Genomic DNA, 12,132 nt, shown 5'->3' with positions numbered 1-12,132 from the left:
TTAGCCCTTTCATCACCAAAACAGCCTTCATTTATTAGGTATTTTAAGTATTTAGACCTAAAGGGTGCAAAGAGGCACTTTTTATATTTTCAGAGAGCTAAAACAAAACAAATTCTGATTGTTGAAAATCCGCAGCATGCTCATCCTATTGCTGCTTTATGGTCTAGCAATTTGAGCAACAAAGACTAGCAGCTTCCAATGTGCCATTATCACAAGAAGTCTTGGAACCAAGAGCTACAGAAAAACAGACTTTGGGAGCTTTCTTGGGATGAGGCCATAGGCCCGTCCTGGCAGATAACAGATAATGTTAAAATTGTGACCTTTAAAGATAGACATTTGCTCTCATCACGATTTAGCAGTTTTCAGGCTTTGTAGTTTTTACCTCCTCTCAATATTCCTATAATAAAGGAAAATGTCAGTGTTGAATAGTTTAAAGTAATTTGAGCGTGTGTCCTTACTAAATTCAGAGTGACCCAAATTTCTACTCTGGTGATATTTATCCCAGATTATGGGTTTTATCCCAGGAGCGTCTTTCGCGTTTCAAGGAGTCTAAAACCTGCAGTCCTCAGAAACCACCTACCCTAGACCCTGGTGGAAGTTGGGAGCCTATGCGGCGGAAAGCAGGTGGGGCGGAGTCCCAAGGAAGCCTGCGCGGATTGGTTGGGGGGCGGGCCCCGCCAGGGCTACCGAAGCGGATTGGCAGCTGCTTGGAGGGAACCGGTTCACGGTAACCGGCAGCCCCGCCGCCGCCATGGCGACGGGCGAGCGGGAGGCGGCGCCGCCTCTGTGGCCTGTGGAGGCCCGGTTGGCGGCGCTGCTTCCCGACCTGCTGGTCTTCAGGAAGCCCCGGGGATCGGAACCCGAGCTCGCCACGGCCCAGGGCGTCCTCCTAGGAGTCCACGTGATGGGTGAGGGCGAGGAGCGGCGGCCGTTGGCCTGATCCCCGGGAGGCGGCCGCAGTTACGGCCCTGGTGCCCCGGCGACCTAAGGCGCGGTTTAACTGCGCGCAGGAACCTTTGAGGACCTTTGTTTTCCAAGAGGGAAGACACCCTTTGGGATGAGCTGGTTTAGCCCCGGTTCGGAGATGACTAAATTGATACGCGGGGGAAAGGATTTCTTCAGGCCACAGGAGGCTTTGAACCCAAGTTTCCCTCAAAACCCCGAGTATTTTCCAATAAGCATTCCATTTTATCCCATCAGTTAACTCAATCTAAGTATGCGCCCACGTGTTCTACTTGCTAGCAACCTAGCAGTCACTTCGAGAGTCATTCATTTAATAAATATGGAGTATATGTGTCATGGATTTGAAGATGAGTACCATGAGGTGCCTGCCCTTACCATATGAGTTCTCTATCAAGTTTTAATCCTTTTCCCTTGTCAAGTGTTTTCTTGCCATCACATGGGGCAAAATTGCACACTCTCCTCTGGCCTGAGAGGGAGGGTGGGAAGAAAGAGGCAGCTGGCTTCAGATGAAAAGAGTACTTGTAGGTAAATCATCTTCATTTACAACAGCAACCAGCCTAGGCCTGGGTACTTTCCAATACCCAATACTATGCTAATGGATCAAGGAATTATTCCACTTGAAAGGATCTGATTACCTTAGGCAATACATGGAAGGAAGAGGGCTTAAAAGTTTAAATTTGACAGCTAATATAATAACTTTTGCTTTGTTGGTCAGGGTTTACAGCATTAATGGACAGGTTCAGCCTGGCGTGCAAGTCAGAACATGACATGGACAAACTGGCCCACATCTTCAGTTATTACATTAGTGACATCGTGGAGCGTGAGTGATCCTTGTAGGTCTGGTCTCCTGAGGGTTTATAAGAAGGAACCTGGGGTACTTTAAAATAGGTACTAAATGGTCATTCCTTAGGCATCACTTATCTTTGTTTTTATCAGATTACTAATGATAAATTAATTCTTTGCCTCTATCTGCCATTCTATCCAGTCTCCAATCCCATTGATTGATTGCCCAGTAAAAGGAGAGGGAGGGAGGGACCTAATATTGATTTTTACTTTGTACATTGAATTTTATTTAGAAATAAAATTCATGATATGTCTTCTAATAATGTGACCCATTTATAATATATATATATATATATATATATATATATATATATATATATATATATATATATATATTAGAAAACACCTTTCTACTCTGTTATGGCATTTTGATCTTGAGAAATGAATGTGTTCTCACTGTTTTCTTAGATGTGTTAAGCTTTTGGATATCTATCTACTCTTAAAAAATTCCTTATTTGTACAGCAAACATTTTAAGTACCTACTCTATGACAAGCACTGTAATTGGTTTTTGGGTGGCAGAACCCCATTCAAACTTGCCCAACAGAAATAACTCTGGCCCTGTACTGTTTACTACTTAAATAATATTCTCACTATTTACAGATAGTGCCCCCATACAGTTATATCCATATTCTGAGATTCACCAGAATCATTACTATGTGACACCTCCTTTAGGAACTTTATTATTTCACTCACCCCTCACCTATGAGGAATGAGTATAGAAAGTCTTTCTCTCATCAGGTTTGAATAAAGAGGAAGATTAAAAATTATGTAGCATTCATGTATTATAATATCAGGAACAGCTGGGTGCTAGAAATACAGGGGAAAGTAAGACATACTACCTGCCCTTGTGAAGTTCCCATGTTAGTAAGAGAGACTGATAATAAGGAAACCCAGTGATTATAGATTATACATCCTATTAAGGAAATAAATCAAGTGAAGTAAAATAAAATGGTAGGGAGTTTCTCTAAGAGATCAAGTGATCATAGGCTCCTTTGAGGAGGTGACATTTAAGCTGAGACAGGAATGATGAGGGGAACACTGTGAAGAGCTACCAGTAAAGCATTTCAAGTAGAAGAATGCCAAGGACAAAGAAGAAAGCATGGCATGTCCTAGGAACTGACAAAAGGCTGGTGGGACCAGAGTATAGCTAGCAGAGTAAAGAGTGGCTTAAGGTAAGGTGGTAGGAAGGCAGCTATGAGATTATCAAGCTCTGGAATTCATAATAAGAATTGGACAATTGTGGTTATTTTTATACAAAAGGGAACTGTTGAAAGGTGCTACAAGAGTAGTAATATGATCTGATTTACATTTTCAAAGCTCATTTTTGCTGCCTCGTGGAGATTGGATTAAAGGGAGATAGTGGAGAGAGAATGGTAAGAATGGAAGCTTAAAGAGGCAATTAGAATAGTCATGGAGAAGCTGGTTGTAGTGGCACATGTCTGTAATCCCAGCTTCTTGGAAGGCTGAGGCAGGAGGATCACAGGTTTAAGGCTACCCGGTCTAGGGTAGTGTTTTTCAACCTCAGCTACACATTAGAAAACCTGGGGAACTTTTAAAAAAATCTTGATGGCCAGGGATGTAGTTCAATAGTAGAATGCTTACCCAGCATGCACGGAGGCCCTGGATTCCATTGCCAACTCCAGGAGAAAGTTGGGGAAGTCCTGATGGCTTCACTCTAGACCATTTAAATCAGAATCTCTGGGGTGGAGATATCCAGGAATAAGGGTATTTTAAGTTTCACAAGCAGCCCCAACGTATAGTCAGGATTTAAAATTGTTGATTTAGAGATGGCAACATAGCTGTATGGGGATAGATTAACTTGAAATGTATTTTGCAAGTTCAACATATAGGAGTTGCTGATAGATTGGATTTCAGCAGGAAGTGGTGAAAAAAAAAGGGACCTTTGGTTTTTTGGTTTCCATGACTGAATTGCTATGATAGTGTCACTGAAATGAGAAAAACTGACCTCTTAAGAAAATATTAAGAAACTCTTTAAGAAAAATATCCTTAGAAAAGGGTTCTGTTTTTAGTATGTTGAATTTGAGATGCCAGCAAGTCATTGAAGTGGAGAAATCATGTTAGCTATAATTGAACCTGGAGCTCAGAGGCTAGATCTCCTTTAGAGATCTACTAATGGCATAGAGATGGTACATAAAAATTGTTTGAGTTCATGTGGAAAGAGTAGATAACAGAAAGAGCCTTAGGGAAAGAGAAGAGAAAGACTGAGACTTGAGGAACACCAAGGGAGGATTATAATTAGGGAGAAAGAACCTACAAGATAGTCTATAAAGCAGCAAGTGAGGTAGGATATTACAGTGTTCCTGAGGCTGAAGGGAAAATGGTATGCCTTAGAAGAAGGCTGTGACTAGCTGTTGAAAATGTATGTCATCAAGTACTGTGAACTTGGAAAAATGCTGAATTAGTTATATGAGTGTTGTTGATGACCTGATCATTTAGGTGAGGTGGTAGAGATGCATATCATTTTGGCAAAAGCTGAGAAGAGAATGGTAGAGATATTTAAAAGAAAGAGTGAATGGAAAATGAGACAAGTATATACAGTCAATTTTCTCTTTATCTCTCTCTCTCTCTCTCTCTCTCACACACACACACACACACACACAGAGAGAGAGAGAGAGAGAGAGAGAGAGAGAGAGAGAAATCAGAAAACAGCCAATAGCAAAAGAATGAGATAGACTCAAAAGAGGTAGATTATTTTTGTTTGGTTTTGTTTGATTTTTTTTTTTAAGATATGGATAGGAATGATCCTTAGAGAGAGATAAGAGTAAAGTCCTTGAGAAGGTGAGAGGTGATAAGATCCCTAGCACACTATTTGTGGCTTTGAAGGGAATAGGAGTACTTTTTAGAGACGATATTCAGAAGTACAGATCAGCCTGGCATGGTGGCGCATGCCTGTAATCCCAGCAGCTCGGGATGCAGAGGCAGGAGCATCCTGAGTTCAAAGCCAGCCTCAGCAATTTATCAGGTGCTAAGCAACTCAGTGAGACCCTGTCTCTAATAAAACACAAAAAAGGGCTGGGGATGTAGCTCAGTGGTGGAGTGCCCGTGAGTTCAATCCCTGATACCAAAATAAATAAATTAATTAAAAATTAAAAAAAAAAGAAGTAGATCTGAGGAAAAGGTACAGTCCTGAGGCTGGGAATGAATAAGTAGATGAGAAAGCAGGAAAAAATAAATAAAAACAGTAGGCCTTTTAAAAAAATGTACTGTAATTCTGCCATGATCTGATATCCCTCTAATCTTGACTTATTTTCTCCCTTGCTTGATTTCAGATGTGCTCTGTTTTGGAGGGGATATCCTTAATATCACAGGTACTTTTTATGAATATTTAAAGGACTGTGAGTGAGGAAAACTGTGTTTAAGTGGAGTTTGGCATATTTGCTTATTCTGCATTCATTGATTATTTAATAGGTACTGAGCACTAGGGAAGTATCTCTGCCTCAAAGGATCTCCCAGTTTAAAAAAAGCTTTGCCCGTATTTGCTTTACATTCAGTTTAAATTAAATGATAGGAAAATATGTGCCTATAAAGTGTTTTTGAGAAAAATGATGAGAAATTTGGTCATTAATACCAGAAGCTAAATGTGAAATAGGGAAGACTTAAGAGTCTCCTATCAGGAGAACTCTTAGGATCATTAACAGCTGTATGGTCCAGAGTTAGCCTGTCACCTTATTTAAACTTAATAAACCAGCCTTAAAATTAGATTTTTAACTTGAACCTACGTGTTATGAACCAATTTGCTAGAACCCATACCCTTGTTAATATACTGGTGGAGAAAAAATAACAAAAAATATCCTTAGAACATTTTCAGTTTTTACCTAGTTGGGTTTTTGTATACTGAATGATTTTGAAGATCAAAGGCAATATTTTAACCTTGCATAATATATAGTGCTGAGAAACCTTGCCTGGCACATTGCATGATATCCACATTAGATCAAGTTGGTATTCTGCATAATAGGAGGCTTTGCTATAGGACAAGTCTAGATATTTGACTCCTGTGTCTATAGGGAATGTACTCCTGGCACTCTGGACAGTGGAGAAAAATCAACTGAGTGACATCATAACCCTGGTGGCAAAATGCAGTCTAGAGATACAGGAGAAATTTGGGATCTACCACACCAGAGAAGGCCAAGATCTGCGTCTAAAGATAGGTAGTAATTCCTAAAAGAGAGCTCCAATTGGAAAAAGAAAGAAAAATCTTTTCAAAAAGTTTCAAAAGATAATTCACAAACTGAGAAAAAAATATTTGCAACTCATATAGACAAAGGGTAAATTTCTCTAATATTGAAAAAGCACCTAGAAATTAAAACTAACATGAGAGAAAAATGGACAAGGACATGAATAAATGCTGCATAGACAAACATGTATTTAAATCTGCATAAAAGATGGTCATCTTCATTCATGATTAGAAAAATGCCAGTTGAAAATACGTTGAGATACTTTTTCTTACCTGTAGATAGGCAAAAATTCGGATGCTAGAAAACACCAGTTGTTGGTAAGATATAAGGAATGACTATTATACTGATGAAATGAAAAATGGTCAGTATCTATGGAGGGTGATTTGCTAATCTTCATCAAGAGTAAAGGTGCATTCTTTAACCCAGCAATTCCACTTCTGAACATTCATCTTAGAGGCATTCCAGCATATGTGAAGTGTTATATATACAAGGTTATTAATTGCAATATGGTTTGTGATAAACAATGGAAAACAGTCTAAAGGGACTGATTAAATAAGTAATATGTCTACAGTGAGATTTTCTGCAACTTTTTAAAAAACACATTCATTACAAAAATTTTCTTGTGTCCCTCTGTACAAGGTTTCTCCCACCATTCCCTTTCCACATTCCTAAGCAATCACTGATCTTCTTTCTGTTGCTAGATATTATTTTGCTTCTTAAAAAGAATGTTGGGCTGGGGATGTGGCTCAAGTAGTAATGTGCTCGCCTGGCATGTACGGGGCGCTGGGTTCAATCCTCAGCACCACATAAAAATTAAAAAAAAATAAAGATGTCGTGCCCACCGAAAACTAAAAAATAAATATTAAAAAATTCTCTCTCTCTCTTTCTTTAAAAAATAAAATAAAATAAAAAAATAAAAATGTTATAGACCTGTGCATGTAGTTTAGCACATGTGAGACCATGGTTCAATTCCCAACACTGGAAAAAAAATGTTATATAACATATATACTTTTTGGCTATTTTCATTCAGCATAATTACTTTGAGTTTCATCAATTGTATAGCATGTATCACTAGTTAATTTCTTTTTTGCTGCTGGGTAGTATTAGGAATTAACTAGTGATACATGTGTGGCTATAATATACTACAGTTTGTATATCTGCTAATTTATGGATGGACACTTAAGCTATTGTCAGTTTTTGGCTGCTACAAATAAAGCTATTATGGACATCTATGAACAATTATTTGTATAGGTATATCCTTTTATTTTTCTTGGGTAAATAAGAGTGGAAGAGGTTGGTTATATGGTACGTTTTATTTTCTAAGAAATTGTCAGTCTATTTTCCAAAGTGATTATTTCATTTTATATTTCCACCAGCAATGTATGAAGGCTCCAGGTTTTCTGTGTCTTTGTTAACACTCATTATTGTCTATTTGAAGAACTTCCTTTAGCATTTCTCATAGTGCAGATTTGCTGAACATATAGTAGTTCAACTTTTGCATGCCTAAAAAAATCTTTATTTCATATTTAATTTTGAAAGGTATTTTCACCGAACATAGACATTCAGATTGATGAAGTTTTCTCTCATTGAAACTTTTGTTCCACTGTTTTCTTCCTTACAGAGTTTGCAACAAAAAAGGCTGCTTTAATCTTTTATTTTACTTCTTTGTACATAATTTGTCTTCTCACCACCACCCCTATGACTGTTTTCAAGATTTTCCTCTTTATCACTGGTTTTAAGTAATCTGATTATGATGTACCTTGGTATAGTTTTCTTTATTTTTCTTGCATTTGGAGCTCATGAGCTTCTTGATTCTATAGGTGTGTGTGTTTGTTTTCAAACTTGAAAAATATTCCCTCATTATTTCTTCAAAGAATTGTATCTGTTCCCTTACTCCTCTCTCCATTTACACACATATTAGGCTGCTTGTAATAATCTCACAGTTCAGTTCTTTTATTTTTCCCCCACTCTTTTTTCTCCCTGTGTTTATTTTGGATCATTTCTATTACTAGGTCTTCATAGTAATACCTTTCCCTTTGCAGTATCTGATTTGCCTTTTATCCTATCTAGTATATTTTTCATGTTAGACACTATAGTTTTCATACTTATATATTTGGTTTGAGAGATATGTATACCACGTCTCTAGTTGTTCAATCTTTTCTCTAGGTTTTTGAGTATATGGAATCTAATTATCATAAAACTTTTAGTGTCCTTTTCTACTAGTTCTATTATGGGCTCAATTGGTTGATTTTTCTTCTTATTATAAGTCAGATATTCTTCTTTTGCCTGCACAATAGTTTTTGAGATGGGCGCCAGACATGAATTTACTTTGTTTGGTGCTGGATTTTTTAATATTTCTGAAAGTATTCCTGAGCTTAGTTCTGGAATATGGTCAATTTAATTCTTTCAGGATTTGCTTGTCAACTTTGTCAGGTGAGACCAGAGAATGTTTTGTCTAAGGCTAGTTTTACCCCATTCCTGAGGCAGACGTCTTCTTAATACCATCCCTGATGTCCTGTAAATTAAATTTGACATGTGGCTAGTAATAATAAGTACTATTCCCATCATTGTGTAATAACAAAGATTATTTTTCTAATCTTTTTATGTAGTTTTTTTTCTCAGCATCAGACATTTTTCTCATATTCATGTACATATCAGTATTCAGCTAAAGACTTGGAAGGGACCTAGTGCAGATATGTAGGATTCTTCCTCTGTACATGACTTACTGCTCCAATACTCCTGTCAGTGCTCTGTGAACTCTAGCTATCTAGGCTTTCTCATGTTCCCAGCTCTGACTTCTCAACTTGGAGTCTTCTTCACTGTACCTAGGTTTCTCTCCTTCCTGAGATGTGTTTTGGAAACTCTCCAAAAGTAAACTAGAATAACAGCTTATTTCCTGTCTCTCGGGGTTCACTGTTCTTTATTACCTGATGTCCAGTATTTTGAAAACCATTGTTTCATATATTTTTTCCAGTCCTTTAGTTATTTCAAGTATTAGGAAATATTCTGTCTTGGCTGAACATATAAATCTTTGCCATTCTTTTAAAACTTTTTCCTGTTTTTATTTGTTTGTTTGGGGCAGTGTCTAACTAAGTTGCTGAGGCTGGCCTCAAACTTGCAATCCTTCCTCAGCTTCCTGAGCTGCTGTGATTATACGCATGTGCCATTGTACTTGACTTTTCCTTTTTTTTTTTTTTTTTGCTTTGAGCTCAGATTAAGTGACTTAGCTAGGGGTAGACTTCTATTGGTTTTATTATATATATATATATATATATATATATAATTTTTTTTTTGATAAGCAAACCAGTATTTCTGCTGTATTAGCAGTAAGAAATCCCTCAGGGTCAGAAAAATGGAAGTAGAACAAAAGGACCCATGTCTGATACAATACTGATTGCCTAGTTACTCAGTCCTGGTAACACTGAGGAGGGATAGTAGCAGTTTCTTAGTATAACCATATGGTCTCCTCCTTCAGTACTCTGCTATCAGACCTAGCTATACATTAGAATAGTAATTTTGAGAACAATTTAGAGAGATAAGATTTCTTACTTCTTCCCCCCATGCAACCCAGGGGTATTTGAATTTCAACCTCTAGGTCTATTTAAGTGAAAAGGAAATCTGGGACAAGGTGTTATTTTTAAAGGTGAGCTCACCTAAGACTTTGCAACTAAGAGTATTGACAAGATTGGCATGATACATAAAGCCCTGTGGGATTCTAGACCCCTCCCTTTGTATAGTTTTCCAGTTGAGTTTGGCTATTCTCTGCTTCTCTCTCTCTTTCTTTTTCTTTCTGGATAGGTCTGTCTGCAGGTCGGATATCCCAAGTTATTGTTGGAGATGAGCAACGGCAATACCTCTTGGTGATTGGGCGTGATGTAGATGGTGTCCAGTTAGCTCAGCGTTTGGCTCAGGCAAATGAGATTGTCCTGTCCTGGAACTGCTGGAAGCTCTGTGAGCAGTACATGTTTGAAGTGGAAATCATGAGGGAGGATGAAGCTGTGAAGGTAGGAAGCTGGTTCTGTCCATAGCACATCCTGAAAAACTTCCCACTACATAGGGCAGTGCTCTGGTGGTGTTCACATATTATGTGAACAAACCAGTAACCACTGGAACGCAAATTTGGAGGGAGGCCAGGGATATTCTCCCAGAAAAGAGATAAGGCAGAATAGTAAGGCTGGGGAGATACAAGATAAATAAGGGAGATAGAGTCCTCAGCCCCTCTGTTAAGGGATCAGTGGTAATCAAGTTAGTGTATGAACACAGAATTGAGCAGTTTTCCTTTCTCTAGTTAAGAGATATGCGGATCATTAACCCATTTGATTTTGATGAGCATTTTGACAAGTGCCTTGATTATCTGCCACATTACCGTACAAGTGCTGGTAAGTTACGTGTCCTTTCTACCTAACTCTGAAATTTTAAAGATTAATTTTCCATATGGCTAGAGACATTTTGTTTTTCTTTTGTTAGATACACTAAGAACTGCCCTGGAATTGGATCCAGACTCTGCACTTGAGCGAACACTGCGGAAATACATAATGAAAAACCTTTTGAAGAAGGTTATTTCCTACTTCTTGAATCATTACACAAACTGTGTGTGTTTGTGTAAATAAGTGTACATTAAATGAGATAATGTTTAATATTGATCTAGTTCATCTCCTGTGCCCCACTCTAATCTCAGCAGATGTTACCATCTGCACTAATATAATTACTGTATGAATGTGTCTTTTAGTTGGCTTTCTCAGTTCTAGAAAGTAAAAGCCACATTTGTTCTTGTTTGTCCTTGAAGCATTTATTACACTGTAAGCAGGGTTTAGAAAACATGATTGGTAAATATGTGTTGTTTGATTGTGTATGTATGAATATGAACATTTGATAAATACAATGATTAGCACAGTTAGGCATATCAAACTAACTCTTAGAAAATATAAAATCCTGGCAGTTTCATCAGGGAATTAGGTTTAAAGTCAAATAATTTAATTCTAAGCACACTGGTTTATACTTTTTCTGTACCTCTCAAACCTGAAGTTTTAGATCTCACCTGGCACCCATAAGTTATTTGCTTATATTTAGCGTGTAATGGATAATTACAATGCCTGAACATGATACTGAGAGTTGAAGACATAGGCAAAGTAACTCTTTGTGTCTTGTAGATTGATGAAGGCCAACCTATGGAGTATGTATCTGAATTCCGTACAGTGACTATGGTTTTGGTGAATCTTGAGTTCCATAAGACAGCGTGGATGTTGCATTTGTGTCATCTTATCCAGGAGGCTGCCTTATATATCTCTACAGTCATTGAGAAAGGTGGTGGCCAGTTAAGCCGGATCTTTATGTTTGAGAAAGTAAGTATTAAAGGTGAGTGAGAAATAATACATCTTGTACGATTTGTTTATCACCCATGTAACACAAGTGTAAATCAGATTTCCTGCTGCTTATTTTGTAGGCCTCTATATAACATTAAAACTTCAAGTAATGTAAGTTAAGAAATGCCATGTTATCGTTAGTTTAATTTTCAGGGTTACTGAAGATTTTATTCAGTTCTTGTTGAAAAAGCCTTGGGAAAGCATTAGGAGTGTTTTACTGGATCTAATAACAAAGTAAATAATCATATTTTTCTCAACCAATTGAGCTTGAAAAAGAGCAACATATTAATACTTGACATTATAGGCAAAGAAAATGTGGGCAGATAGACTTAACACTAGCAATTGCATGTTTTTTTATTTGTTTTTTTGTTTGTTTTGAGACAGGATCTTGCTGTGTTGTCCAGCCTGGCCTCAAACTTGGGTTCCTTTCAATCCTTTCAAGTAACTAGTACCCTAAACATACACTACTGTACCTGGCTTGAATGGTTCTTTTTTTTTAGGGGGGGGGGGAATTACTGGGGATTGAAATCCAGGGCACTCAACCAACTGAGCCACATTCCCAGCCCTTTTTTGTATTTTATTTAGAGACAGGGTCTCACTGAGTTGCTTAGGGCCTCACTAAGTTCCTGAGGCTAGCTTTGATCTCAGGATCCTCCTGCCTCAGCCTCTGAAGCTGCTGGGATTACAAGCATGTACCACTGCACCCAGCTTGAATGGTTCTTGATACCACCTTTTCTTGTGTTTTAAATTCCTATTTTTGAAGTAG

General features: G+C 37.9%; 2 protein-coding genes across 2 annotated transcripts; both read left to right on the top strand.

Moving 5' to 3' along the window:
- Positions 1 to 652: 652 nt before the first annotated feature.
- Positions 653 to 6,975, top strand: LOC124096665 (adenylate cyclase type 10-like). Its single transcript, XM_046450591.2, has 4 exons — positions 653 to 908; positions 1,679 to 1,783; positions 5,098 to 5,136; positions 5,833 to 6,975. Exons 1-4 carry the CDS (start codon positions 752 to 754, stop codon positions 5,988 to 5,990), a joined length of 459 nt encoding a protein of 152 aa, XP_046306547.1. The 5' UTR covers positions 653 to 751; the 3' UTR covers positions 5,991 to 6,975.
- Positions 6,976 to 9,563: 2,588 nt separating this feature from the next.
- Positions 9,564 to 11,858, top strand: LOC131424414 (adenylate cyclase type 10-like). Its single transcript, XM_058581432.1, has 5 exons — positions 9,564 to 9,576; positions 9,802 to 10,007; positions 10,292 to 10,382; positions 10,471 to 10,559; positions 11,154 to 11,858. Exons 1-5 carry the CDS (start codon positions 9,564 to 9,566, stop codon positions 11,364 to 11,366), a joined length of 612 nt encoding a protein of 203 aa, XP_058437415.1. The 3' UTR covers positions 11,367 to 11,858.
- The last annotated feature ends 274 nt before the right edge of the window (positions 11,859 to 12,132 follow it).

Source organism: Marmota monax, unplaced genomic scaffold, assembly GCF_021218885.2.
Source record: "Marmota monax isolate L192 unplaced genomic scaffold, Marmota_monax_Labrador192_F-V1.1 WCK01_AAM20220418_F8-fsc00127, whole genome shotgun sequence".
Taxonomy (NCBI): Eukaryota; Metazoa; Chordata; class Mammalia; order Rodentia; family Sciuridae; genus Marmota; species Marmota monax.
Note: the sequence above shows the minus strand (reverse complement) of the source record. Positions and strands in the feature narration are given on the sequence as shown.

Excerpts from the sequence above, each read along its gene's own strand:
- LOC124096665 (XM_046450591.2), top strand. The coding sequence starts at position 752 with ATGGCGACGGGCGAGCGGGAGGCGGCGCCGCCTCTGTGGCCTGTGGAG. Across the intron at positions 1,784-5,097 it reads CATTAGTGACATCGTGGAGC|ATGTGCTCTGTTTTGGAGGG; the intron begins GTGAGTGATCCT and ends GCTTGATTTCAG. Across the intron at positions 5,137-5,832 it reads GGATATCCTTAATATCACAG|GGAATGTACTCCTGGCACTC; the intron begins GTACTTTTTATG and ends CTGTGTCTATAG.
- LOC131424414 (XM_058581432.1), top strand. Across the intron at positions 10,008-10,291 it reads GGGAGGATGAAGCTGTGAAG|TTAAGAGATATGCGGATCAT; the intron begins GTAGGAAGCTGG and ends TCCTTTCTCTAG. Across the intron at positions 10,383-10,470 it reads ACATTACCGTACAAGTGCTG|ATACACTAAGAACTGCCCTG; the intron begins GTAAGTTACGTG and ends TTCTTTTGTTAG.